At 36.9% G+C, this 19,364-nt stretch overlaps 1 protein-coding gene across 1 annotated transcript in view; it reads right to left on the reverse strand.

The window, feature by feature from the left end:
* The window catches only part of CRIM1 (cysteine rich transmembrane BMP regulator 1), a 197,094-nt gene that overhangs the window by 43,138 nt on the left and 134,592 nt on the right, over positions 1 to 19,364 (reverse strand). The window contains exon 8 of the mRNA XM_082308005.1: positions 4,385 to 4,513. Within this exon, the coding sequence (XP_082164131.1) occupies positions 4,385 to 4,513 (129 nt within the window). The remainder of the gene's footprint in view (positions 1 to 4,384; positions 4,514 to 19,364) is intronic.

The following is a 19,364-nucleotide window of genomic DNA, read 5'->3' on the forward strand; positions in this document are numbered from 1 at the left end:
ATTATGTTTATTTAAATGGACAAAATTAATACTGAGGGAGTTCTGAAGTGCTCAGAACACATCCCTGAGTATGGATTATTTACAGGAATAAAGGAATGAAATATTCAAGTTTTGGCTAGGCAGAGTGAAAGGCTAGGAAAACCCATCCCAAACTGTAACTACTGAATGATTAACACACAGAAAAGAGCTGAGATGTATTCTCCCATTGCAGTCCCTGCAAAGTTTTTCTTAGGCTTTTTCCCATTATCACTCCATACACTTTTTCAAAGCCTGAACCGTTGCTATTTATAGACAGCCCATAGATGCACCTACCTAACTTTCCTCCAACCTTTCAATCCCACCTTTGAACGTCTGCACAACTAAACCAAGTCCCACACTGCCACACCCAAATTCCACATTGGAATTCCACTCCGCTTCAGCAGCTATAAAGGGAGGTGGTGTGACTCGCCAGAATATTGAAGTCTATGATGCGGATGTCTGCTAGTGTAGAGTGAATCACAGTACTCCTTCTAAACTCCATGGCAGAATACATTTCCTTCTCATTTAAGGAAAAGGTATCAACGCTCTTCCAAAAATATTTCTGTATCTATGTAGAATGTGTTTGGGGAAAGGGGTGGTTTTATGTCTAGAGAACTGTGCAAACACAAAATATACCAAGACTTCTAATTGTTGAACAGTGATTTCATGGTTTGCTTTGACAGACAAAAGAGACCACGACACAAAGTGGATGATGGTGCACTATAATGTGCAGGGAAAATGACTCCTCTCAGCCTTCTACAATTGTCTCTCTCCATAAGCAGTCTGGAATTAATGAAATTGCTTGACAATTGCATCTTGTAACTGCAAAAGTAAGCCTTCTAAATGAAGCAAGCAATTTTAAAAATTGACAGCAATGCTCTAATTTAATTCAACTTTAGTAAGATCTGAAAGGTTAAAAAATACGAAAGCCATACATGCTGGCAGTTATACCCTGAATAGTACTTGATGTTCAATTCATTTGGGGTAAAACACTATAGTCTAAGTTGCAGGACAGATTTTAAAGGCTTTTTCTTTTTCATGAATATAATACAGGGAATAGACAAGGCCAGATAAAATACTGGCCCTCACTGCAGACTCTCACTGAAGAATGATTTCGTGTCCAGCAGCAACTATCAGATTTTAAATCCTATGTTACTGCAATCAGCAGGCATTATTCAATGTGCCCGTTAGTCCTCTTCAGAGCAACAGGAGTCCTGCCTCACAAAGAGCCGATCGCTAGTCTTGTTTCATTCCCCTAATGTACCCCTCCTCCTAAAGACTTTAATCCACTTCAGTTCTCCCTATGAAAGCAAAGGCCTAGACACTCCAAACACAATAGCATCCTACAAGTAACAATTTTTTGGTTATTTACTGTTTTCTATTTTTTCTTGTTCTTGTAACATCTTACAGCATCTTTTTTTTTTTTTTTTGGTAATGCATTTTGCTGTTTTAGTTTTATTCTTGGTATTTTGCAGTAGTTCCTCCTATATCCTGGATTATACTTTTCTCCTTTTATCTTCATGTAGTACCACTTTGGCTTCTATACACTCCCAGTCAGTATGATCGTTCCTTCTCCCTCATCATTTGTGGTTCCGTCTCTACTCACTGGAACTTTCCCCCCATATCTATCTATGCTCATTCTTTGCTCAGTGGTAGTTTTTTCTTCCCTTCTGTTGCAACTGTGGTCTGCCTCTGATTTTTATTTTATTTTATTTTATTTTACAGCATGTATGTTTTCACTGCATGTTGTTACAGCATGTTTTTGCATTCACTGCAAAACCAGGAAGAAGTATAAAGGACAAAGTAAACTACTTCTATGAAAATCGTATTCTAGAAATGTTACAATTTGCTTCTTTCTTCCTTCTCATTCTGTAGTTGGCTTGAGTTAAGCTGGATAAACTTGAAACTAAATTACAATAAAGCACCAAACAAGTTTCACGATATAGTACTTCGATAATTATTTCAAATAAACCTGTGGTACTGATTTCTGGCTACAGGAATATAAATGAAGGTAATAATGAGGAACAATGTACAGCTTTACTCTCTGTTCTTCCACTTTGTCATTTTGCTTTTATTTTGGCTGAAATAGATTGAAGTATCACAAATCTTCAGCAGAGACCTCTAAAGAGAAATTAGCAAAAAAGGAAACTGTTGGAAAGATATTAGTAGAATTAGGATATGATGACTTCAAATGGTAATGGGGGTCATGTGAGCCTCCTTTACTGAAGCACCTTAAATCTGACTCAGTCAAGCAGCTTAGACCAGCAAGAAACACATGGGTGCAGTATAAAGACAGCGATGCTTCCAGAAGTCCACAGGAGTGTACACGAGCTAACGATAATACACATTCTCACATTCTTAGAGAGCCAAGATGCAACTAAACTGCTTTGGACATTAAAGTACATAGGATCTCAAAATGCAGAGAACTAGTGCAGTACATTTTCAGCATATGTGACCTAAAATTCTTTTCTTCTCAGTGCTCACACACTCATTTGTCCAGAGCCTTGCAAGCGGGAGACATTACTTGATAGAAAAATTCCATTTCTGTCATTTTGACTGATAACCACCAAGTGATGAAAACTTCCAAACTGTTATTTGTCTTCATTTCTTTAGAAAATAAAGGTTTCCCCTCTCTGAATGACTGAGAAGATTTTTAAGCAATCTACAACTCAAGTTATTTCACTGAAAAAAAGATGACAGACAAATGATACTATTAAGTTTGCTCCAGACAGTTTGCTACTGCACAATGAACATAACTTCAAGCAAATCTGACAAGAGAAAAATTCCCTTGAATAGGTTCTTAAGCACTATTTAATCAAACACTCCAAGCAAGAACAGAGACTTCCTGGGATGTGGTATGCGTACGCGTGCAATCTGGTAATCTAGGACAAAAGAAATGATCCTTTGCAGTGATGGGTCTCCTGTGCACCAAACTGGAAGGACGGTCTGCATGCACAGGCATAGATGATGAAATTTGCCGAGTATGTCCATCTTGTTTGTGTCAAACTCCCCAATCAATTTAACAACAACAAAAAAAGAAGGAAAATCAAATCACAATGATAAAAGCAGAACTTAACATTTCTAATTTTGTCGTTAGGACGAACTACGTAAGGCATGTATGCGATAGCTTGGATGCAATCTATGGAAAGTTGTCCTTGCCATGAATACAACTTGTAATCAAAAGTATTATTTCTGTATTACCATAATGACATTATTGCTTGCCATATATTTACTTGTTATTAAGATGTCCTGTCCTTTACCTTATGGAAATAAAAAACTGCACATTTCCCCATGAAAAAAAAAAAAAAAAAAAAGGTAAAAAAGCCAGGACAAACCCTTTTCTTGTTCCTTAAGCAAAACACCAATCCAATCCTAAAAAAGTCTTTAGTTCGTACCAATTCAGAGTTTTATTTTGACCATTTCTACTGAGGACCCCTAAAATAGTCATATTGGTTTAGACAGTGCCTGAGAACGGGTGGACTGAAATCAAAAGAAGAGGAACAGAGTAATACTTCGGTTGTGAAAGCCTCAAGAGGCTACAAGGAAGCTGCAGAACCAATAAAATCACAAAGAGAGTTTAAGCTCACTGCTAGGCTGGGCTGGCAGCCAGAGTGACACATCCTGCAGCTGAGACTAGTACTCCACTGGTGTCCTTTGTTGGACAATTCCAACAACCAACCTGACTTGCTTTATATTTCATCTGTAAACATCTTAAAGAAACACATACAGAAAATAGATTTTTACTGCTTCACTGACACACACAAAGTTCTTACAAGGCACAATGATTTTCCTTGGGGAGGAAATAGATGTTGAAGCCTGCATAAATCCTAACTAAAGTAATATATATATATATATAAAATATATATGTTATAGAAATAAAATTATATAAGGATATGTTTGTGTATATACAAACACCCCCGCAGGCATATAATTTTCAAACATTTATCCCCAAAATCTAAGTTTTGAGGTAAAAAAGCTAAGTTGAAAATAGGCTGTTGGGTTTTTGAAGCGCACAAAGCTAGATGCTCTTAAACTCTACATACACAGAGGAAAATGAAATGTGGAGGTCTTATCAGCCTTCTCAAAGTCTGAATGAATATTAAGTCCCAAATTATTACCTTTTCTACCTAGCTGTTAATTTTCACCTGAAGCCAGATATTTTATGTTTTCCTCCAAACACATTTTAAGCAAGCAAACAAGCAATGTCAGAAATTAGGAACCTATCCTTTAAAGATGAACAACTATAAAGCACACACATACTAACACAACATATAATCAATGTTATGAATGGAAAAAACAGCATACTAGCATTTTCACATACAGCTTGACATAAAAGGTAGAAGCCACTGTATTTTTGCATACTCACTAGTTTTGCACTGACAAATGCGGCAACCATTTTGGTCCAGTTTGAAACTATAGATACAGTCTTTTTCAGTCAAAGTGCAGTTCACCAAAATCTCACAGGTGGGTGGACCTATTGTGATGTATGTTGGTTCTAAAGGTAATAAAAAATAAAACAAATAATTAAAATACTCAAGTAATCTTAAATTTAAGTTCACAAAAAGGCATATACAATACAACAGTGAAAAGAATAATATTTAATTAATTTTGCTTCTTAATGAATGAATATTCTTGGTACTTCTGAAACAATTCAAGAAACAGACTTTGTTTGGAAGCGATGTACACTCATCACAAACAGTATAAAGCTACATAAAATTTCTGAAATATTGAAACAGGAAAAAATACTATATTTTTTTTTAATTCACTATGAAATCAGCTTTCCTGCATATGCAGTTTAAAACTGAATGTAAAATACTTATTTTGCCCACTTTTCTCCAAAAGTATTTCATCAAAATGTTGTACAGATTTTTTTTACTTTAGAAATTGAACAGAGCTTTCTCCAAAGCTCAGTTGATTGATACTACCAAGCTGCAAATCAAAGCATGTGACTCAGTAGATCAAAACTTTCTCTGTGTGAATAAGATCACTTCTACTGAAATTTAAAGCAGAAGAGACTCTAAATACTAAAAGGGCATGTAAGATACACTGCATGTGAAAGATCTCTGGAAACCATTTAACATGTCTATTCATTGAAAACATCACTTCTTACAGTATACTTTGCAGTACCAGATTATGCTTTTTAAAGTTCAGGATATTATTGCCAATTATTAGGTATTGATGAACAGTACAATACTTACTTTTGGACACCATTTAAACATGTTGGAGTATGAAATTTGTTTTAATACATATGGTGGCCAGAAATATTAATGTGTTTTAGTATACAAATTTGTTAGAATAAAATAATATCCGAAGACTTATGAAAACAACAAGGAACCTCAACACTACCATCATAAAACAGGATACAGAAAGAATGAAACACTAAATGACTTTTTGCTCTGTGAGACTAATTTAGTCTACCTAGTATTTCTCATAGAACTCAAGCACTTAAGAACCAATGAATTTATAGTTATGAGCATTATTAACATTAAACTAAGCATTCAGGAAACACAAATTGCATGACTTTTAAAGAACTAACTGTGAACTTTTGTTTCACTGTTTCAATTGTTTGAGTTTATCCTGTTCCTCGATCTCAAGAAATGAAGACTTAAAGGAAATCACATTTAAATTGTGAAAATACAGAGAAATGGTATACTAACCATCAGGACAATAAACCATAATATGTTTTATACAGCACGCACATTTTCATGGACTGGAGGTGGCCACATCTTGCCATCTCTCATCCCCAAACCAAATACATTGAAAGGCAGATTTTGCCATCCTTACTTAAAGGCAGCTAGTCTTTACTCTCAGACTGAGGGTAAAATACCACTCAACATTAAGTTGTTAGAAGTATACACTGTTAACCAAAATACAAATTTCTGTGCCTGTTGGCTCCATGTCCAGCAGGCAGCTTTTGCACCCATGCCTTCCAGTCAAGTGAAAGTTATCTCATTATGAGAATGTGCTTCTCTGCTTTCATTGTCTTTCACAATTTTCAGCTTTCATAGCTTCTCCCCAGCCCTACTCTTCCCTTCACAACAGTTTATAAAGCAGATGAACATTTTTAATCCTTTTTAAATTAGGTCAGCTAAGTACAGAGTTTGGAGGGGAAAACTGAACGAAAGGTACTACAGTGAAGTTAGACGACTTCAAACTTTTATCCCAGAGGTCACGGTTCAGATTCCTCACTTTGCTGAAAGTTTCGAAATAACATTCAAATTCCGTTGCTTGTGTAATTTTTGTAGGAAAAGTAGCTATACACATTATACATATATAAAATACCACCACCATCTTTGTTCAAATGCAAGCTAGAAATTTGGACAATGGCATCTGTATGTCTGTAGACCCATCAAAGCACTTCTAGCTGAAATTAAAACTTTTTCAGATTTTTTTTCCTAAGAGTTTAATGCAGATTACTAGGTTGTGGGTCAAATAAAAGATTTTAAAAATTTCTGTAAATTACTCGTTTCACAGCTCTGAGTTTGCATGTGTAGTATGGAAGAGTAACTGTAATGAGCACCATATTTTAGAATCCATGGATTCCCAAACTAGGCTTGTTTTCATCTCAGTGAACTCTTCATATTTGTTTTCAAGTTCATTCAGTAAACTGACTAAATCATATTCATGCCTAATATCTAACATTTGGAATTTCAGCAAGTCATTAGTTTAGGGATCAAGAACATATCAATATATATCAATAATATAATATATTCCAGAGACTCCATTAATTAATCCCATCTGTTTAGTACTCAGAGTATATAAGATAGCTTTGCAAACAAACTGATTTTTAGCATCTGGTGCCTATTCTGAAAACCTCCTTTCCTACCTCACTGCATTCTCTACCCAAAATACTCTAAACATGCAGAAGACCAGAATACAACAGCTACCCTGAAGCTCCATTCAGGCTCCTGGCCAGCCAGCCCAAACCCTATGCTTCATATGACAAAAAAGCCACAGTAAAGCTTATACTCACTCGTAGTTAAAACCACTACAAACCATATGAATCATTAATGCTACCCAAAGCAAAGTTCACAGACAGTAACATGACCTGGAGAACTGAAGGAGACTGTAGCTTTACTATCTGACTGCAGAACAGTTAGGTAAGAATATGTAGTTAAAAAACCCACAAAAGCTCCCTGAAAGCTGAAATGGAGTTTAGTATTCATTGATCCACTTGGGTGTAAACTAAACCTAGACAGAAACAGGATTGTGTTTTACCCTCCATCACTGAAGTTCACCCCTCAAGATAATTTCTCTTTATTTGCAGGTATAATTTAATATTGAGAAAAAAAACAGCAGATCTTTGTTATATATTTTTCATGGTGATTTTTCAAAGCTATACTACTGAGTTTTGGTGCTCTTGTGTCTTGGACACACTAACACAACGATTTTTTGCCCCCTTGATACATCCAGTAACATGGTATTTCTTAGAAGGGACAAAATTAAACTGTCATCATATTCATTTGAAAGGTTCTTCTTAGTCCTCTGTTTGTTGTGTTTTATTATTCTGCTACCTCCCACTTTTGTGTCTGCTCTCAGCATCCTCAGTGTTTCCAGACGAGCTTACAAATGTGTTTTTTCTCCCTTCTGTCCCTAAAGGTAAGCCCTGAGATACAGTAATTTTATATGCATGCCTGCTTCTCAATGAGCTGCAAGTAGAGGACAAAAGAAATAATTTCATTCCCTACCCCCACATGTGCAAAAATGCAGCCAGAAAAAAAAAAAATATATCAGCCCTTTTCACTTCGCTAGACAAGACTCAACAAATAAAGCCAGCTCTGCTCTGCCAGGCTTCTGGCTATTTGAATAGGCAAGCAGTAGCTAAGCTTGAAAAAGCAAGTACCACCACATGATCTGAACCAGGCTTTCACAGCTGCTCTTCGTAGAAACAGCAGAAGAAAGATCCAGTGCACAAATGCACAGACAATGGGTGGGAAAAATGGGTGCTGTTTCTGTCTGTGTGCTTTACAACAATAAAACTATAACATAGAAAGAAAGGGAGAAGAAGAAAATAAAGAGAAGGGGATTGAAGAGAGTTTGGATGAAAACAATGTTTTTTTTTTTAATAGAGCACAGATTTTGCTCATGGCAAGTGCTTATATATAAGGTTAAATGCAGATTTCTATTGAAACATCTTGCTTCCATAAACTTTCTCTGAGCCTGATACTTTCCATGCTGAACTTTAGTGCAGAGGATTATTAATTTGCATGCTAGTAGGTTGAGAAAAATCTTCCCATTAATTTTTTACACTGGCATTTACTTAAAAATAACTTCAAAAATTTTGAAATCCACAGTGGATATTATCTATATATCTATATATCCACTAGTCAGACGTCAGTCTGACTAATCCACTGAAAAGTATTATGGTATGTGATCAAAACCCTAAATTTTGTTCATCCCAGATTGAAATGAAACTGCATATTTACAGGGAAACAAAGGAAGATGGTGACATCCAAGATTACATCCAAGCCTGGAGCTGGCTTTGTCCTTGCAGCGACTGCTGTCACTGGACCTGCTTTGAGCAGGAGGTAGGACTAGAAAATCTCTGGTGGACCTTTCCAACTTGCATGACTCCATGAATTTCACTTTCACACAAACTCAGGACATTTCTAGTGAAAGCAGCAATATCCTTGATGGATCCTAATCAAGGAACTGAAATCCAAAGGTAAACATTTCAATTTCTGATGATTTCTGTATGCTTTTGCCAAGTACTGATTACCTTTCTTCCACAATAAGAGTACATGTTTGCCTAATAACATCTCTCTGAAATCTACTTAATGGCTTAAAGAGTAGCTTTTTATTGAATAAGAAAAATTTCTTCCAGGCAGTTATAACAGTAATCCTCTCTGAAGCGTTATTTATTTAGTGACAGCCACAACCACCCTTTATCAGTCTCATTTTTTGTCCTCCTTTAAGTTAATACATTACCTATGGTTCACCTCTTGGCAAGGTACTTTTATAATTATTATTACACAAAAAAAACCACTTAAGCTCTTTGCTTTGTTTCATTTGGAATGCAATATTTTAACTCAAAACAGGTTTTGTTTCACACTTTCAGTAATACCATGTGAGGGAAATACCTACTCCAGGCTTTTACAAAATTGGTTTTAAGTAGGGAAGTAACTATCAGGCTCTAAGTTTTCTCTTCTGCACATTGTTAAATATAACATTGTTAAAACAGAAATTAATTTAAAACTAAATGGGGAACTTCTGTTGCTGCCTGCAATCGACTGTTAGAAATCTGGACCATAATGTATCTTAACCCAAAAGTACTAGAAATGTAAGAGGACAGGTATTTTACATTACTCAATCATTCCAGTGTTTAATTCCACTTGTAAATGTTGCCCTCTCAATACAGAAGGGGAAAAAAGCTACCCCCATTATAATAAAATGACTATATTTTTCCTTGCCATAAACGTATGACAAAAGTCTGCATCAAACACTTGGGTTCAGTTACTTTGATTCAAGCACAATGGTTACTCCAGCTAAGCAGACACAGGAGGTCTGACTTCTCCTCTTCACCATCTTCATCGGTGCTCCCAGCACAGCTCTACTCAGTATTACTCTACACGCATATGCTTGAAAGCTAGCGAGTCCTACCAGCGTTTGGTGTAAAGCGTCCCAAACGTATCACAATATGATTTGGAAATGCCATAACAAACTGCAACACAGTGTGGGTTGACAGTAGTTCATGTATATATAATTCAACAAACCCAGGCAAACAGAGGACATTTTGGACCTCAAAGCTGCAAGCGTTTTATGTATTTATGTATACACATTTTTCTTGCCTTATTGGATTTTTACATATAAATTTATCTGTATTGATGTAAAACCAGCATTTCCAGCCAACTTCACGCTAAAAAAGAGGTTTCAATCTGCATCATTTCTTCATCAAAACAATAAAATTGTAAGCTCTATCACTATATAGAGGTTGAAAATTATCTTTTGAGATCCTTCTCTGAGTACCTGAACCACCATGGATTTCATCAATTCCATTGTAAGACTGCAAACTACTGCACAAGTACCTATGTTTTACATGGAATTTAGGAGTACAGGCCTTAAAAATTCATTGCCAAGTAAACAATTTTTACATTAATAGACATTAAGAAAAATACGTCCCTGGAACTGACCAAAATACTATTTTGTATTTAATTTGTATTTATTCAGTATTTGTATATTGACTATTACTGGCATGCTTAAAACCAGTTTCAGATGTTTTTCATAGTTACTATATAACAGAAATACAGTATATTCTCATCAAGATATTTTGAGGAATTATTTGGAGAATATTGCTGATGCAACTGGAATATAAAGTTGCCAGTGATTCCTTCCCATGTATGAGAAAAACATCTTCCCATGTATGAGGAAGAAAAAAAAAAAAGATGCAAAAAAGCATTTGTACTTTTGAAAGACTAAATTACAATCAAGATAATTTCAACATACAAGTTCATACCAACAGTAACACATGGACTTTTCTAACACACCAAACTAACTGTTGCGCAGCACAATGAAGCCACCAGGCCTAAAAATAATCCTAAACTTAAATGTGAAGACTATGTAGTCATAACTGTAGAACAAAAAGTAGGATTGTATGCTTCACCACTCAGTGCTACAACTCCCCAACCTCCTCTTTCATATTCCCATCTTGTTAATGTGAACCAGTCTACAGTTTAACTAAAACCAGTCAGATAAAATAGATTAATTCCTTAGGCATATTATTTAAAAGGCTGGAACATGGAAACACATTTTCAATGTATAGCACAGTGAAGCTTTATATCCACCTGTGAGCACCACTACGTATGTTCTCCCTACCTTTAGCAGTATTGATCACAAAAAAAACACTTTTCAGTATAAATCGGAAAACAAATAAAATAATTGCAAGTTCTGCCCATTGATATTTCCAATACTTTTAACAATAATTAACTATGGGGTTTTTTTTGTTTTGTGGTGAATTTTTTTTTTTTTTTAGGAGGGACAACAATAAGAAACTTTGTATAAAGGTCTTATTGTGCTCGGTTACAAATTAAAAAAAAAAATTAAAAAATACCTCTCTGAAGTTTACACATTTAATTTACAATGATTTTTAACCCCAGAGAGAACTCTTATAAAATAGCAGCACATTTTGATTCTGCAGTGATTGGTCTTGGGATATTTGGAGAATGTGTTAGCCATGTACAACAAATAAGCTCAACAGATGAGGATTCCACAAAGCCCAACATCTCATTGGGAGCATGAAATGAAAACCTCTTCTAGGGGAAGAAGGAAAAATGAGTCAAAATCATGTTCTACACATGGAGAAAGACCTCTAGCATCAATAACAAAGAACATGCCTGTGTTTGGGGAAAGTGAAATAGCTCCCTCTTCTGTAGTATTTTATAACACAAACTATTTCTAAAAGGATTAAGATGTTTTGATCCTACGAAACCAGCACCAACTGACTTAAAGAAATACAGCATCAGTACATTCAAGCATTTACTATAAAAATTAAGAAAAAAGAGAACAGCAGTCTAACTTTTTACCTAATGCTTTACATGATAACTGGCTAGAAACTGGTCCTGAAGGGTGTGCTGCTCAACAGCCTTTCATTCGAGTCTGCATACTTGTTTGAATTTTGACTGCTGTCCAAAAAAGTTAACTGCAGCCTACTAAGCAGCAGCATGTGTGTTTACTTAAGGTTCCTGTAAAAACATTCATATCATTCCAAGAGTGACTAAATGTTTTCCATCCTCATAGTTTGCATTCCAGCCTTCCCCGCCCCTCCAGTTCATTACATGAAAAATATCAGTCCCGGGCAAGAGAATTTCCTTCCTGGGTTTGAAATATCTAATGCCTTGCAGGAATTTTTTTCCCAGCATTTAGCTATCTGTGTTAACTATCAGTGTTCAAGAATTCTGCATCACATAACTATTTATAAAATGTATGCAATTTTCTAGTGTCACAAATAACTCTGAAAATATATTCGCTAATACTTCCAAACTCAGTTCAGTTTGGCAGGCTTTTGTTTCAAATTTTATTCATACTGTCAACCTGAAACTACTTAAATATGTATTTTTCCTTGAAAATAACTACTGTAATCCAAGACTATTTTTATTGTTGCAAGCTGAAGAAGCCTCCTATGAACCAAAGCTGCATATGTGTGTGTGTGTGTGTGTGCGTGTGTGTCTTTTTTGTAGTGATGCAATCAAAATACTCACAAACTTTCCACTCCCAAGATGCGAAGTTAAAAACTTTCGTCTGTCTTAAACCAAAAACTGGAAGAATTGATTAACAGGCATGTATACCCTTCAAATATATTTTAATGCTGATGAGACTTTTTTGACAATTTTAGGTGGAACGACACTAAGAAATAACCACCTTTATTAAAGCAGAATCAATTAAGCCTGCCTATCAAGAAATGTCCAAACAGGTAAGAAGGCCATTCAGTTATCGTTACTAGGTGAAGATACAGCAAACACACTAAATTAGTGTGCATCTGGGGCAAATCTATGAATGCTATAGGCACTGAAAAGAATTAATTAGAGGATCCACATGAGGTTCTTTGTAAGTGAGACATCCTTAGCTGCATTGATATATATATTCATTAGGATTCTTTGGTTATTTATCCTTTCAGTAGTCTTCCACTGAACTTAACAATCAATCATTGAAAATTAGGAAAAAGTTATTTTATGCTAGTATAGTCTTCCTGCTTTTCTTAAACTCGAAGAGACTTTCATTGGCAGTAGGTTTCATTATACCCTGGATTATGTGGTTCAACAGCCTCAGCTGCCTTGTCCAAAACGACTATACTAAAGCATGATCTGGCAAACGTAAGCCCAATTCTCTACAGCATGGCGTTTGCATCTCTTAATTGACTTTGATGAAAAGGCTGGTTGAGAGCTACAGCGCTGCTGCTGAACAATAACTAATAATTCACACTCTAAGGAGATCTCTGGACCCAAATCCTGCGCCGGTGAACGCTGCTCACTACCACTGACTTCATCCTGAATGAATCAAATTTCTTTTCACTGGACTCTGCTGCCTGTTTTTACTTAATGAAGTGTTGGACACGCTAAAGGACCTGAACTGAATTACGTCTCAGCTAGAGTTTGGAGCCCTTTATTGATGAAAATGTTAATTTCTTTTTGTGAAGATAAAGTGTCAGCCATAATGACAGCAAAGTAATGCGGGCCTTATTCATGAAAATCCTCCGAGGGGATTTTGTTTAACACTTAATTTCTCATTCACAGCTTATGCTGGCACCCTGCCACCTATACCTGAGGGCTCTCACACAGAAGGACGTACTGCGCGGTAACCAATTACTGCGCATCAGCGGACTGGGTTGCAGCTTTCCCTGTGAATAGCCTGAGCCTCTGGGAGATGCAAGGGAACGGAAGAGACCATAGACTTTCCTAAAGGACATTTCTGGCATCAGTGCCGGTGCTGCGCACTTGTATTTAATATCTTGTTTAAAATAAAAAAATAAACAAAACAAAACAAAAAAATCAGGTGTTTTCATACTATCCAACCCAATATTTGCTTTCAGTGAACACGACTATTATTCCAATTTGCAGACAGCTGTCCACTGATGCAGAAGGCCTGAGGGAAACATGGTTATTTCTATCACTGTAGCTTGTTTGGTGTTATTCATATGCTGTTATATATTGCCACTAAATAGCTATTTTAAGCTCCAGTATTCACTTTTTTTTTGTAAAATTCATTAAGTAGCAATTCCATTTTTAAACCACACCAATTATTTGGAAAATAAATAATTGTTAGCCCAACAGAGAAGCAAGTAGCTCTGTAAGCAGCAGTACTAACAGAAACCTGATTGCCAATGGATCTGGTTACCTCCAACGGCACAGGTGCACAGACCAGCTCCCATGAAGAACCTCCGAGTCTGAAAAAGTGTGAGCGCATACCAAAATTTTTCAGTCCCTTATGACACTTGAAAAATCACTGTCTCCCCTCTACCTAGCTGTCTGTTTTCATTAAATCTGTAGAAATGGGCTCTCTTTGAGACTTCCTCCTGCTGCAAGAAGCCATTGGCTCTAAAACTGTGGGGAAAGCACAGCAGGCCAGTATGATTATCTAAGCCTTAGCTCTTAATGAAGACAGTCTAGAAAAAGGAAAAAACAGACTAAATAGATAATAGATTAAACAAACAAAGGCAAATCCCAAATGACCAGTATCATTACAGCAGCTATAGAAGCTATATAGAAGCATCCATCAGAAGCTTAAAACTAGTTCTTTGTCTTGGATCCACAGAATGTGATGGGCCTGCTTTTCCCAGCTTCCACCAGTGAAAGGAGGTGCCTGCCTTGAAAAGCTGTGTCAACTGAAGAGCTTGAGCTTGGGGACAGGCTGATGAAGGAAGGTCTTCCCCCTCCACACTACACTGTCTCAATGTGCCTCTGTCCCTAGCCTCATGCCTTATTGGTAACCATCGCTTTCTGCCTTCCCTTCCCAGACATACTCACCTCAAATTAGCTAGCTCCTTGCTCACACCTTGGGCTTTTATCTATACGCCCCTTGCCCCAGCACAACCCACAGGCACTGCTGTGTCAGAAAACTGGCAAGAAGTGACAGGATTGGACATATCGTGACAAGAGGTCTTGCCGAAAGGGCTTTGATCCGTTCGATATTTACTTAAAAAACCTCAGCAGCTATATATTGGTGAGCCACAGCCATCACTTGTATAAACACTGAAAATTACACATGAATTACTACTACTGCTTTCAGTTACTCATGCAATTTCCTGAGCAAATCTCCTTTCACTGAGGCTGAAAATACAAACTGCGATGCCCTGAATGCATCAAAAAGACAATCAGTCACAACATGCCACAGGAGGAGTTCTGTTTTCCTCAACAACTTTCTGCTTTCCTCTAAAACACATCTTCCCTCTTGCAATTCAGTTCCGTTCTTTCTTGTCCTATCTTTTTCTCTGCAACAACCTTTCAGGCACTTAAAGACTGATATCTTCTCATTCCAACTACATCATTTTCTCTTTAAGTGAGACCATCCCAATTTATTCAGTCCGTCTTCCTAGGACATGTTTTGCAAAGCTCGGACTCGGCTCATTGCTCTGCTTCTGACTCTTTCCAGCCTACCTGCAACTCTTTCAGAGGAACAACGGTCAGAAAAGGACCAAGGGCCTACTATGTCAGCTAGGGACATACCCACCCATAGGAAAGAGACCAAAAAGGATTACTTCAGGTCTTGCAAACTGTACTCTTGATCATAATTTCATCATGGTGTTTGCCTTCTCAAGGCTCTGTTAACCCACGTTCAACTTTTTCTTTCCCTTTAATCACCAGACTTCTCCTGGAGAACTGCTATTTAACAATTACTGTGGTTCGGGACTCGTGAAGAATCTCCTCCAAGTGTAGTGCATTGTGTTTTCCCTTGTTGAATTTGGTCAACATTTTTCTGCCAACTCTCTGCTTTAAAACAAGCATGCAAATTCATACTCTGCTCTCCAAGATGCTGCCTGCCCTTTTTAGCTTTGTTGTCTGTAGATAAAGTAAATTTAGCTTCAATTTGAGCTAGTGAAAACATCAAAACAGAGCTGGACCCAGCACAGATACTAGTGGATACCAACTACAATGCAGCTCAAGAAATGTTGCCCACAGATTTGAAGATTAAAACCATATACAAACCCATCGTATTGGAGCGCTACACCCATACATACCCCTGTCCTCCATATACCTACCCCATGTTCCTGTCTCTTCTTCCCCACCAATCTCCAGCAGGAGCTCCAGTGTAAAGCATCTTGAGCACCTCACTCACCCTTCCCCGTCTACCAATGCTGCTGGTGGAAAAGATTTAAGTATGGAAGGTGTGAGGGGAGCTGAATAGTTATACTCTTCTCCAAGTCCAGCAAACCCCATACAAGCATTCAGAAAATTATACATTTCAAACCAATTTGGCTGTCCAGTCAACACTGGAATGTGTATCCTGTGGGCTACATACACACATACAGGATATACACTATGGATATGTATACAGCAGTGTGTGACGAAGCATCAGAAAGGGCTTACTGTGGAAAACTGATACAAATCAATTCTGTATGGTAATATTGCATATCACAATTGCTACTCCTTGATTTAGAAAGCTGTGAACAGCTATTTCTGTATAACTTCAGTCTCTACAAACCTTGCACTCTGGTTTTCTCGCTGCTGTCGTAAGAGCACCAGGATTTTCTTCATGGAGGAGTGGGAATGTTGTACTTCAGTCTGAATTTACTGTGTTCATAGGCTGAATACATTTGTGTGCTGACATACCGTGCTGATATTTCAAGAACCTGTGTTCACAGAATTTCTACTACGTTATATTTGATTCTCTGACTGCAAAATGTTTTGAAAATGTAATCCAAGAATAATTTTATCGTAATGTAGCTGCAGGAATGTAAACTTATCTACAGGAATAGATATTTACTTTTATTGAAACTGATTATAAACCAGCCAGGAAATAACTGAATTGGCAGAACTGTAGGTGCAGCAGCATTTAGATGGAAGACAGAGCAGGGAAAGTCAGAAGTGACTGATACTAATAACCATTTACTCCGGATGAGCTGCAGCCAGGCCAGATCCACAGGCAGCTTTGATTAGAATTTGTCCATCAGTTTCATGTCCCACAAACCACTCCATTCTTCAACACTCAAACTAAATAAATGATAGAAACATCTCTGACTAAATATTTTGTTTCACATACTAAAGAGCTAATATCTGACATGCTTAAAGTAAGTTCACACAATTGAAGCTGGCTGCTGGCAAGCTGGATCTTTTCTACATATAAACAGAAGTCTGATGAGAAATAAATGCATACTTCAAAAATAGTGATAAGCATATAAAGGGTCTTCCTTACTATTCTTGATCTGAAGCCTATTTTTAAAAGGAAATATGGGCTTGAATTGGTCCATCAGCAACCACATTGACAAAAATATAGTTTTCAACAAGCATCAGTCTTCTTTCTGCTCTAGAGCTGAAACATAATTAGGATTCTAGAAGAAAAATAATTGTTTCCTGCATTCTGCACTAGTCCCAAAAAAGTCGTTCCTGCAAAAAGTGAGAGCTATAGCTTAAGAAATTTAACATACAATACACGTAAGAGCAGAAAAGTGAAGTATATTCGTGATGAAATTGTATAATACAACTTCGGAATTACTATACACGGTCACTTTAAACTGATCTACAAACAGAACATTACTTCACTATGGTATATTCTCTATAGATTGTACATTTTACAGCGTGAGTTGAGACATTAGTGAGAACTGGAAGCCATTCACAAGCAAAGTGCAAAATGAGGTATGTTTAACCCTACAATCACTAGTAAACTACTATCTCAAAAGCACCTGCTAGGTTTACATTAATTTTGCCCATTTATTTAACATATCACTAAGCTGTGCTGCTTTCTCCCTTGAATCCCTTTCTCGAGTAACGTGCACAGTTAAAAGTATGATATATAATGTCAGTGATCCCAGAACTTAGCCCACACTAGATATGGATTTTGGTCTTCTGTGCTGAACAGTATGAGATAAGAGATGCAGAAGGATGGGATAAAAGGAGAACAGACTGGAGAGCACAAGACAACAGGTTTAAGCTATTAGTGCAACATTAGTAATGTCTGAGCTTCCATTCAGTCGACACTTGTGCTCATAACCTTAATCTTAAAACACATGATGTTACCTGACCTTGGAGGTGGGCCATAAGTCTATGGTTAATGCACAAGCCCCTGCTGCCATCAGCTCAAACATTTACTTTTTTCTAAAATAATTTAAGAATACACAGTATGCAGACAACCGACATCTAACAGATTATTATTTTCTCCTAATGTTCTGGGATTTTCTTAATGTAAGCTTTCAAAGAAAAATGTTAACAGATTCAGCAAGACACACAAGTCTCCTTTATTAACAAACATCCAATCCGGTAATACCTTGATATCTAATATATGTCAATATTTTTATTCAGGCTGCTAATCACAAGGCTTAGCAGCCTCGAGCTCGTTTGATGCCCTAAAAACGTAACTTCAAGAAGTTTACTGGTGCCCTTGACTGGTTCATTTCTCAGGGATTTTTTTATTTATTATTATTGCAAGATGAATTGTTAAGTGTCAGATGCTGAAGTAATTTCTCATAAAGTCATTCGAAACTGCTTCTTGCAAACTGTATTTTTTATACCATAGGTTCTAGCATCTGAACTCACTGCTGAGTTTTAACAGTCCAGATTTTTGATCCTTGAAATAGTCCCAAATCTAAATTCCTGAAATTAAATAACTAACTTGGCATTATGGAGCATAATTGTCTGTTTTGTTTGGTTTTGTTTGCTGTGGGGGAGGGAAGGGAAGAAAGAAGAGAGGATTCAAGTGTGTTTTCAGGTATCCTCTGACCACTGGTACTTGAGAGTATGGTCAAATCCCCTCCTAGCATGAACTAAAACTACTTCCACTAACTGTCAGTTCCATCATTTAGGTAATTTCACTACCCCTTGATTGTTTACTTGGCAGTATGTGCAATCAAGGAAACACCAAGTCAAATGTGATGCTTTTAAGCTTAAAAATTCGGAAGTTGCTCAAAAGACCATTCAGTATTACTCTGCTCCAGATGACACACTCAAAACCAGATGACTACAATTAAGTGTACATCATACAACAGCTAACATGACAAACAAAATAACAAGTCAGATTATTTTCTGAGAAAATATAATTAAGATGACACAAGAATCTCATTTAAATATTGATTCCATGGTGCTATTGTGTCAGTCTTGATCTATTTGACATAATTTGTATCATAAGTATAATTTAACACGCACACACACACACGCTCCCACACACACCCAACAACAAAACAACAAAACAACTTTTATGGACTTAAGCAGTTGCTAGCCACTTCTGCTTCCAAGAGTAAAAACATGTTATAGCACAGAATTACCTAACCTAGTTCAGATGAGCTAACTTGTGTCCTGAAAGCACTGTAGAGGCATTAGTGTGGTACATTAATGAAGCACCAGCCTGGCTGTGTTGCAACCTTTAGTAACGAACGAAGGAAGCCTACACTCTACCCTGTGTTTGCTTCCCATGGTTCATCATAATTATCTCAGTCTAATATAGATAAGCATTTAATCCAATTATCTCTCATCCATTTTCTCCAATCTGGAACAGGAGAACAGAGAGATTTGTCTATCCTTCTCTCATTGGAAGAAAAAAAACCTCCTCAACATACTGAAAATACTTCCATCAACCTCTCTCTCTGTACTCCCTTCCCAAGCTTGCTCACATACATGCTAAATAATGAGGGGTGAGAGCACATACTCTGTGATGTCCATCATGACAGGATCACCAGGGTTTAAGAGCAGTTAACCTGCTTCCTCATT

This window comes from Platalea leucorodia, assembly GCF_965183815.1.
Source record: "Platalea leucorodia genome assembly, chromosome: 3".
Taxonomy (NCBI): domain Eukaryota; kingdom Metazoa; phylum Chordata; class Aves; order Pelecaniformes; family Threskiornithidae; genus Platalea; species Platalea leucorodia.